At 44.3% G+C, this 10,826-nt stretch overlaps 1 protein-coding gene across 1 annotated transcript in view; it reads right to left on the reverse strand.

Moving 5' to 3' along the window:
* Positions 1-5,484: 5,484 nt before the first annotated feature.
* The window catches only part of shtn1 (shootin 1), a gene marked incomplete at both ends in the record, with an annotated part of 19,843 nt that continues 14,501 nt past the window's right edge, over positions 5,485-10,826 (reverse strand). Inside the window, 6 exons of the mRNA XM_079759034.1 lie at positions 5,485-5,570; positions 6,792-6,915; positions 7,227-7,277; positions 7,962-8,068; positions 10,600-10,682; positions 10,807-10,826. The exon at positions 10,807-10,826 is cut by the window's right edge and continues 104 nt beyond it. Coding sequence (XP_079615160.1) covers positions 5,485-5,570; positions 6,792-6,915; positions 7,227-7,277; positions 7,962-8,068; positions 10,600-10,682; positions 10,807-10,826 — 471 coding nt within the window. The remainder of the gene's footprint in view (positions 5,571-6,791; positions 6,916-7,226; positions 7,278-7,961; positions 8,069-10,599; positions 10,683-10,806) is intronic.

Consider the following 10,826-nt stretch of genomic DNA (forward strand, 5'->3'; position numbering starts at 1 on the left):
TTTGAATACTACCTCTTGCTTCCCCACCCCCCACCAATCAGAGCAAAGCTTAGATTTTGTGGACAGGCGGACGAGCAGCTCCGGCGGGGGGGGCTCGGCAGCAGTCCAGCAGCTCAGCTCCGGGAGTACAATCCCTTTCTCCTCAATGTCGAGGTTCAATATGGACTTCAGAGAGTCAATGCCAAAGTTCCTTTTCCCCAATTCTTCTCAACCATGGCCGAGATAACCCCCCACCCCTACTAGTTGTGGAAGTACAAGAGATGTCGGACGCAGTCTTTGTGATTCATAATATCATCTGAGGCGCACATAGCTTTTGGCCGTGATATTAAATTTAATAATATATAATATAATACCTTTATACCACGGTCTGGGGGAATACTCGATTCTGATGGCTGCAGGGTGTGCATTAACCCCTGATATACGGACACCTGCTAAGTAGTTCCAGTCAAATTGTCTGTTAAGCGTTCTAAACGAGAGCTGGTAAATTGGGAAAAATGCATTAAACTGTACGGTTATATGCTGTAGACCTTATAGTATCTGTGGTATAAAGGCTGGGACGAATTTCAAATTATAAATATGTACACTTTAAGTTGAAAGTATAGACCGTCGCGATTCCCATTGAAACGAATGGTGATTCAGTCTTCAAAACGAGAGCTGGTAAATGGTGAAAAATGAATTAAACTGTAATCAGACAACGCGGTTATATGCTATAGACCCTAGAGTATCTGTGGTATTAAGGCTGGGACGAATTTCGAAATATAAATATGTACAATGCATAACGTTAGCTCTCTGGCTCATAGCTGGGCGGACTAGAATACCTCCCGTTGCCAAGTCGTAGCAGGTCCGTCCTATTTCCGTTGCATTAGAACTTTATGGGATGGTAATGATTGTTATTTGAAAAGTGACAATGGTATAAGCGGGATAATGAGGTGTCCATTATCAGGAATTCATGGACTTTGCGGAGGCAAAGGTTCTAAGGTCTCCGCGTCGTCCAATAATTCCTGATAATGGAGACCTCGTCCGGCATTATCCCTTACATATATTATATAATATTATTATTATTATATTATATTATATAGATAAAGAGCTCCAGGAGTTCGCAAACGGCAACAATCACTTCTCCTCCATGCTGTGGTTCACTCTGACAGCTCATTGGTCAATGGGCAGAAACTCATTTGCATTAAAGCTACAGGCACACATTCTGAAGGGACTGAAATAGAGGGGAATGGCGGTAGGTGAGATTTTTTTTCCTAAAAGCTATTTCCAGCAAACAGCTTCAAAAATATGTTTTCTGGAACTCATATTCTATGTTTACTTGTTGGAAAAACACCATCATATGTCTCCTTTAAATCTTCTCTTTAACAGTATGACTCATGTGTGTGAGCTTTATTATGAGAAGAGGGAAATGTCCTGGTGCAGACATGTGGACTGAGAAGATAATAGGAGGCCACACCCACACGTATGCTCACACACACACACTCTCTCACAAAGACATACACGCATTTGATGTCCCTTTTACACGCACACTCACTCTCTAATACAGATTCTTTCCTTTCTCACAGACACACACCCAATCTCTGTCTTACACATACGCGCTCTCACTCACACACACACACGCTGACACAGAGCTCTTCAATGTGGCCCAACAAACAGAGGCCGGTCATTGTGTGTGTGTGTGTGTGTGTGTGTGTGTGTGTGTTCCTGGAGGAAGTAATTATGAGAGAGTGTAGGACTGGAGGTATAAAGGTCCATTCCTCAGCCCTGGGAGAGACCAGAGGAGACACAAGGAGCTCAGCTGTATGGATACAGTGGAGAGGACACACACACAAACACACTCACTCTCACACACACACACACACACACACACACACAAACACACACGCAAATGCACACAGAGGCATGTACGTGCACCCAATGACATGACACACGCAAGCACACACACACACACCCATACACACACACACACACACACACACAGAACAATGGTGTGGCCTTACACAGGCAGCCTTCAGCCTGTCAGGGAGGTTGTCCTCTTGTTAGGTTTCTTATTTACTATCTTCCACTCCCTGTGTGACACCGTGGGCCTTCGTCTGTTATTCCCATTGTCAAACCAATACAATCTCCTCTGCGTTTGTTTTCATGCAGATCAGTGGCTGGGAAGACCTGACAAGAGAGCTCATTATTTAACAAGTGACAGTTATATATTTATATAGAACCGCCCAAATGGCTGCAATTAACCTCGTTAGACACACAGGCCTTTCTGCTCTTTTTTGATTCACTTTGATCAGCCTGGTTGGATGCTGCGGCTTCACATCAATTGTGTACACATGTGCATGCACAGACACACACACACACACACACACACAAAGGCAGCATATTTTTTCAGAGCATTTCTGGCCCCCTACCAGGCAATTACTTTGTTTTGAAAATAATAAAACGAAACAAGAAAATAGTTCAAATTAAAGTGTTGCACAAACATGCAGAAAAAGAGCCCTCTAATTGGCCGGTCCATAAAGGCTCCGGAACACTCCACATGGAAAACCCGCCATTGTGGCGGCCCAACAAGGCCGCGCACCGCCAGCGGCTTTACAAAATAAAAGCGTAGCAAATAATTACATGTTGCACGGCAATCAGCAGCGATCCTATCCCCCCCCCCCCTCCCCCCCCTGCCCCTGCGCCTATACCCGCGGCCCTGGCGTACGGAGCAACATACCGCTGCCGTAACCTCACTGCCTTAGAGCACAGGAAACACAATGGCGTCATGGCGCACAGAAAGTCTGCCAGTATTAGGAGCAGTGAAGAAGTTTAAGAAACGTGTAATCCAGCCACTGTAGAAATACCCTTATTACATAGGTAGAAACACCCTTCAGCCCTTATAAAAGCTTCATCAGTATTCCTTAGTAGAATATGTCCATTACTTAACAAGGGAACTAGCGTAGCTTAGCCCCGTGCAGGTTTTTTGCTCTGTGCCGGCTCCCACCAGAAGTTCTGCTATAACACAGAAGGGCCGCTGGATCCCAGAATAGTGTTTGCCCAATGCAACACCGCTAAAGCTGAATGACCACTCATTGACATGGGAGGATATAAGGATAAACGGAGAGGCCGATGACATAAATCAATAACGTGGACCCTCTCTTCATCTCGTCAGGCGCTTGATTGTGGAGTAGGGCTCACTCTCAACACGTTATCTGAGCTCCTCCGGCGTAAGAGTATAGTTACTGCGTCATGGAGAGAAAAAAAAACAAAAAACCGAAGGCCAAGCGACAACCGTTCATTTGGGAGTCCTGTAAGTCTGCCGAAATCCATTCACAGATGACTGTGCTTTGTCCACCGAGAGGCCTATTGTGGCGGCCTAAGTCTGCCATTAAACACAATTAAAGAGTGTGACTTCCACTGTAATTGCTGCTGCAGTCAGTCAAGGTGCCGGAAGACACATTTTTCGGACGACAGAGGAGGAGATGCATTGAACAGGGCCAAGTTTAGAGCTCAGAGCTGGGGGAGGCTCGGCAGCGCTAAAGCCTTTACCGGGGCTGGACTCAAGCTCTTTATGTGGCCTGGACTCAAGCTCTTTATCTGGCCTGGAAATTGCAGCTAATTGCTAAATGAACCCTAAAGCCTTAATTAGTGGCGGACACAAAGGGTGATGGACAGAACCCTCGGCGGATGGCTCTCACGTTTCACTCCCTCACTGGAGCAGCCGTCTGGGAACCGTGGCCAGGTGTCCATGAAAGAGCCAGCCAAACAAAAAGCCCACCATCGTAGCTAACTGACCATGGCGGCCATTGTAAATACATTTGGAGGGCGCTGGTTGATCCCACCGCCCGTACCCCACCTCCCCTCCACCCTCCCATCGCCTCGTAGTTAAAGACACACCTTTAACGATGGCTTAACCTCGGGGTGACGCGGTCAAATGCCGGTGTGTATTCTAAAGAGGCCGGTTTAGCTGGTCTAAGCCCCGCTCTCTGCTCTGAAACTCTGGCTAATGTTAAAGCTGTCACTTGCTCCTCCACACACACACACACACACACACACATGCACAGTAAGCGGCAGTGGCCAAAACAAAATGGTGCGGAATATTGACCACCATTTTGTGCATTGAGGGGTATTTGGGAAGAGAGTAATTGGGGCGAGAGAATAATCAGGGGAGAGACAGAGGGGGATTGGGGGAGAGAGAAAGAAAGTAAATGATGGCGTTAGAGAGAGCAAGAGAGTAATTGGGGGAGAGAGAGAGACAGGAATGGGGGAGAGAGACAGGAATGGGGGAGAGAGAATTGGCAATGTGTTCTTCAACCTCAACGACAGAATAGGTTGTTTGTCATTGTGACTCAAAACCACACACATTAGCTTTCGCTGGTCTATTGAAAATTGATAGAAAATTGATGATGCATTTGAATAACATTTTTAGCAATAAATCTGCATTTATTTTCATGATCTTCATTTATTGAATGTGAATGATGTTTTGTTTGTTAGTTGATGCAATGTTTTCCATCGTAACCATGGTGATTGATATGGATGCAGCTATCACCGAAATCACACAGCTTGCACGTTATTTGAATCAATGTCTTTGCGTTGTGTAGTCATGTTATGCGTTATTCTGCATTTACATAAGTTCATTTCAAAGGTTAATTTTATGAATGTATCTTGTTTAACAAGATAATCATGATCAAATATACCACTGTTTGATGACGTTCTCACATTAAATACGTGGATTTTTATAAAGACCCACGAAGAAATATAAATTTTCCTTGGAATGGACATGTTATTATAGGGAAACCATGAAGTTGATGTTCACTTTGATTCCCCAAAAAGTCCATTCCAAGGGTTAATTTTAAACTTACATTTTGTTTAACGAGATAATTATGACGAACGAATACCACTTTAAAGTTTTTTGAAGCGTGAATGCAATCAATCAACTAAAAGGCAGACAAAAAAGATTTTCCAAGAACTTATTTTCTTTTTACTATCAACTTGTACCACAGTACTTTGATCTATAGGAAATGATGCAAACACACCATTCAAGGGGGCACAGAATTAATTGGGAGTACGATACAGACGTCTGGTCTCTTTTATATGAATCAGTGCATTAAGATCTAATAACATTATACATTTTGGATGCTCTGGCCAGATAGGAAGTGATGTTATTAGTAGCTACCAGGTCAGTAGAGTGCAATGCATAAGCGCCGCCACATGTTAGTGAATATGCTATATAGTTTCATTTGAACTAAATCTATGTTTAAAGTGTGCCTAACAACGGTGCCTATTCTTTCTTACTTTTTCATCAACAACAGATTTGACACATTATTCATTATTCATTAGTCTTCATCTCATGGTCATTCCAGAACAACAAAATGGAATACGTAGAGTTTGTCATGTGATAGAAGTTCAGCAGAGAAACTGATGTTCATGAAAGTTTTCATGAATATCAAAATGGAGGAGTTGGAGATTGTAATGTCACTGCAGTTTACCAGAATAAACCAACTGTCCCTAGCAGGGCCTCTGTCTGGTCTTCTTAGACCTTGACGAAGACGACGGCTTCCTAGCATCTAGCCCCCTGCTGGGAGGAGGCGTGTCTGTGGAGAAGCACAAAAACACACACACACACACACACACACACACACACACACACACACACGCACACTTTTCACCATACAAAGCTCAGAGAAATCCATGTGACAACTTAACCTCGAAAGTCTTTCTTCATCTCTGCCCGATTGAATGTGTACAAGAATGTTTTTTTCAGTGGTATTTCATGTTGTTTACTGTAGGTCGTATTCTGTTGTATTGTATGCTGTCATGGCCAGATCTCCTTTGTAAAACAGATGGTTTAGGGATTCAATGGTAACAACCTGATTAAATGAGGTGAAACAAAACATAATCACAATACATAAAAGAAGCTACCCAGCAATAAGTGAGAGTCGCATGTGATCCAGTTTAAAAAGACCATTGACGACACCATCTTGCATTGATTAACACAAGTGTCCACACATTCACAAGTACGGAACACGATGTCACAACTTATCGAACGTTGCAGAGTAAACTTTAAATCAGCGTGTTTGAAAAACAAAATCCACCTTTTTCCATGTTCCATTCACTTCACCCAAGACCTATGTTGAAGGGTTTTATTTTCAGATGGGAGATCAATGTATCAACGACACTCAATTTCATGTGACAAGGTGAGGGTAATCTACTTATGACGAAAAAACACTTAGTAGTGATGATAAATACAAACGGGCTGAAGTACGTATCTTACATGGACATTTTCGCTTCATTCAGAGCAAATAATCCTGCCCTACCTCATGTTCGACGTTAAAATCTAACTTCACTATTTAGTAATTTAGAAGATGCATTTATCTTAAGAGACATACAGTCAGGTCTTAAAATGACTGCCCATCAGTGTACGTGCGTTTGATTAGACCACGTTAGCCTTAAACTGAGGCGCATGATGACCTGGGTATAAGAGCTTAACATAAGAGTATAATGCTAAGAATATGCACTACGATGGCTTCCGATGCTTCACTGGACCATCCTTTACAAAAGTAAAGGAGACAATGTCGTCCCAGGGTTCCTTGCGTCAACAACATTTAAAACGTTCAAACATTTACAATTTTCATTTAAGAAAGAGTATTATTTATTTGTATAAATTAAACTTTCCATGTGCAGTGGACAATTTACGGAAAAAATGACACCAGATCCCAGGATCTATAAGTTACAGATTCCATAAGCAGAGTCAGAATCAAGCAGAGTTTAATGACACACACCTCTTCCCAACAGTTCAACCTTAAGTCACTCACCAGAGAGGGGCGTGGCTTCCAGAGCGCCCCGCCTTCTCAGTAAAATCTTCTCCAGCTCCCCGGTCCCGTCGACTTCCGTCGCCTGCGGCAGGGCCCGGGGCGGAGTCGTCCGTTGGACCTTTTCCTGAGCGGTGGAGGAAGACAGAACACACCAGACTAAGAGTCAAGTCATTCTACAGGTTCATCTTATATCCTTTAGTTTATTTACCTGGTACCTGACTTCTGTACCCGCTCCAACTCATCCAACTGGAACTATCATAGTATTAGACACCTGCGTAATATTCCTAGTTTGTGATATTATAAATATTAAGTTGCTCTAAAACCTTTCAAAGCACAAAACACAACACATCCTCTGGTGCATTTTCAACCCTTCTTATTTTCCAACCCATCACTAAAGGGAAAGTTGAAGCTTTCAAACTTTCAATCTACCATTACCATGATTCCTTTCAGTTCCTGAATGGCGGAGTTGGACGGCAGTCTCTCCACCTGAGAGCAGGAGAGAGCGATGGGAGGGGGAGAGAGGGGACAGGGGAGAGGAAGAGAGGAGGGAGAAAGAGGGTGGAAGTGGAGAGATTGAGAGAAGAGAAAGTGATGGAAAGAAGAATGGGGGAGAGTGGAGAGGTGGTAATGGGGAAAAGAGGGAGAGAGGGGAGAAGGGGAGAGTCGGGAGAAGGAGAGGGGAGAGGGAGGGGGAAGAGCAGGGAGAGAAGAGAGAGATGTGCTTGGTAAATAAACAGCAGTTTGAAAAATTATATTTACTTTCCTCGTTCAGCACTTAGGGTCTTAACTACAGACACTGGTGTTTTTTCCCAGAATCCATTTTAGTCACAAGTCAATTTTCAGATTTTCCCTGTTCTTGATAATGACTTGAACAGGACAGCTCCTATAACACCAGCTAATTTCAGAGCATGTAGTAGCGGAAATGGTCTTAAGAAGACCCTGTGTTGTTATTTAACCAGAGTGGTGTCCTTATCCACAAAGAACAAGCTCTAATGCTGTGTTAAAGACTAGGAGATGTTGTTGTTGGCGAGACGGTGTGATATGATTTAACAAACCGAGCTGTGGTGGAAGATAGTACAGGCCGCCCAGATGGTGTTGAATGCTAACATACTGGCATAGTGCACTATGGGAGATTTTCTATGGCATTGGGGTAATCGGGGTGAGGGGTACCCTGGGTTTGGTCCTGGTGCTCGGGCTCCGGGCTACGGGTCGCAGGAGGATCCCCCTCTTGATCCTGTCCATCATCTCATCCACCGCCTGCCTCCTGACATCCACCACTAGGGGGGGAGAGAGAGGGAGGCGAGAGGAGGGAGAGGAGGAGGGAGAGAGAGGGAGGAGAGAGAGGGAGGCGGGAGGAGGGAGAGAGAGGGAGGAGAGAGAGGAGAGAGAGGGAGGCGAGAGGAGGGAGAGGAGGAGGGAGAGAGAGGGAGGAGAGAGAGGGAGGAGAGAGAGGGAGGCGAGAGGAGGGACAGGAGGAGGGAGAGAGAGGGAGGAGAGAGAGGGACGAGAGAGAAGGAGGCAAGAGGATGGAGAGGAGGAGGGAGAGGAGGAGGGAGAGAGAGAGAGGAGAGAGGAGGGAGAGGAGGAGGGAGAGAGGGAGGAGAGAGGGAGGAGAGAGAGGGAGGAGAGAGAGGGAGGCAAGAGGAGGGAGAGGAGGAGGGAGAGAGAGGGAGGAGAGAGAGGGACGAGAGAGAGGGAAGCAAGAGGAGGGAGAGGAGGAGGGAGAGGAGGAGGGAGAGAGAGAGAGGAGAGAGGAGGGTGAGGAAGAGGGAGAGAGAAGGAGGAGAGAGGAGGGAGAGGAGGAAAGACAGAGAGTGGGGGAAGAGAGAGAGAGAGAGAGAATGAGGGGGGGTAGAGTGCGAGGGAGAGAGAGACAAGAGACAGAGACAGAGAGAGAGAGACAGGGTACAATACAATACTAGTTATTTGAAAAAAAAAATCTACTACATCCTTTATAGTCTCACAGGTCAGTACAGCACCAGCACAAGATAACATGAGAAGTTAGTTAGGATACAGGCCTAACAAATACTGATGCAGAGATGCTTACTAACTAAATCTAACTACCGTCTCGGGTGGAGGAAAAAATAAACATAAAGGTGTCTCAAATCATCATCTGTGCCTGACGCTGTTATTGATTTGAAGTAAAAGGTTAATTTGCTTGCCAACACCATGAGAGATATTCTTGTGAATTATTAATAAATCAAATAAGGAATTTGAAAGATAATTTTATTAGGTAGGAGTTTGTGTGTGTTCTATATCTCTGTTAACCGTCATATTAAAGCCCATGTCTTTGTGTTGTGTGGAATTCAATGAATTCCCCTGTTTGTAAAACAAAATAGCACACTTTCATCCAAAAGTTATGCAGGGAAAGTTCCCCAAGTTCCGGTGAAAAGAAAAAATCATTAAAAGGAAAAGAATAATACAAAGTAATCCGCTGACGAACGCAGTCTTTTGGGTAATAAAAACATTCTAACAGCTTATATTCAACAGCACACACAATGGCTCCATTGAGATTTAAATTTCCTCAGAAACGTTGAGGAAAAGCTATTTCATATTAAAAGTCATATTAAAATATTTCCGTATTATTCCAATGTCACTAAAGTATCCTTGGGTCCTTTCAACCTGGCGTCAAATTCCCATCATTCACCCCTGGGCACAGTGGCCAATTGACGCCGCCAAACATCTTACACCCGAGCAAAGACAAGCGGTCTATTCAGTCAACCAGCTCTCCCAAGTCAAGGCTCCCCTTTTGTTTGGGCAGATATAAGAATTTACCTGTGACCTAATCGGCCAATGGGAGAGGCAGAAGTTAATAAGTTCTCATTCGCCACAAGCCACGATGTTTATCTTTCCACTCCAGAGTGACTCGCACGAGGCCACAAAGCAGGTGAAGAATAGCTTCTCATGTGAGAGCAGTGTTTCTGTGGCAGTGTTGGTGGGGGATATTCAACCCCTGGTTTCGAATAAGAAGAGTTTGGCCGCAGAGGGAAACCGCGGCATGCTGGACGTTCTGAATTTATTGTTGGAGGCTGTTGTAATGCAAACACGGTGGCCGTCCGATTTATTTTGCTCTGAATCGTGTGCTCGTGAACGGGGGCTGAGAATACGGGCGAATAAAACCCACAGCGCAGGTACACCCCAGGCCTCTACGTCGCCAGCGGGGTACAGTGTGGCCTCTACGTTGCCAGCGTTGTACACTGGCCTCTACGTCACCAGTGTGGTACACGGGGACCTCTACGTCACCAGCATGGTACACTGGTCTGTACGTCACAAACGAAGATCATTTCATCATGGGTTCCCCTTTCCTCTCCAAACATGCAAAACTACACACATTCACCCGTTCATCCGTTATCATCTGTATTGATTGAGCATCTTTCTTGATGAGGCAACTTTGAGTCAGCATTATTATTGAATGAGCATTGCATTAATCTATCATGTTTCTTGTAAATTAATGAAGATGATTAATCATCTTCATTAATTTATAATCTTTATTGATTTAACATCTTCATTGATTTGGCATCTTTATTGATTCTTTATCTGTACTGATACAGCATCTGTATTGATATAGCATGTTTATCAATTTAAAATGTTTATTGATTGAGAATCTTTACTGATGTAGCAACTGTATTGATTTAGCATATTTATTAATTGAGCATGTTCATCGATTAAGCATCTGTATGGATTTAGCAAGTTCATTAATCAAATAACTTGCTTAATCAATACAAGCATTATGATTGTGATAATAAAATGTTTACTGATGGGGCATCTGTACTGAATTGGCATGTTTATTCATTCAGCTTGTTTCTACCTGGTTCCCCGGTGGAGTCCTGAACGACCAGAGGGATGTCCGTTGCGACGCCCTTCTTCTTGCGGATCAGAGACAGCAGGGAGCTGAGAGAAGGATTGTCGTGTGTCAAACCTTGTCTAGACCCGATCGCCAGGTGGGTCGGGACAGACCTTCTGGTAGGGACATTTTAAAGTGAACCGATTCCCTCACACCTGTGGCTAACCTTACCTGAGAGGGTTGGTGGGCTG

This window comes from Pollachius pollachius (genome assembly GCF_949987615.1).
Source record: "Pollachius pollachius genome assembly, chromosome: 2".
In the NCBI taxonomy this organism is placed as follows: domain Eukaryota; kingdom Metazoa; phylum Chordata; class Actinopteri; order Gadiformes; family Gadidae; genus Pollachius; species Pollachius pollachius.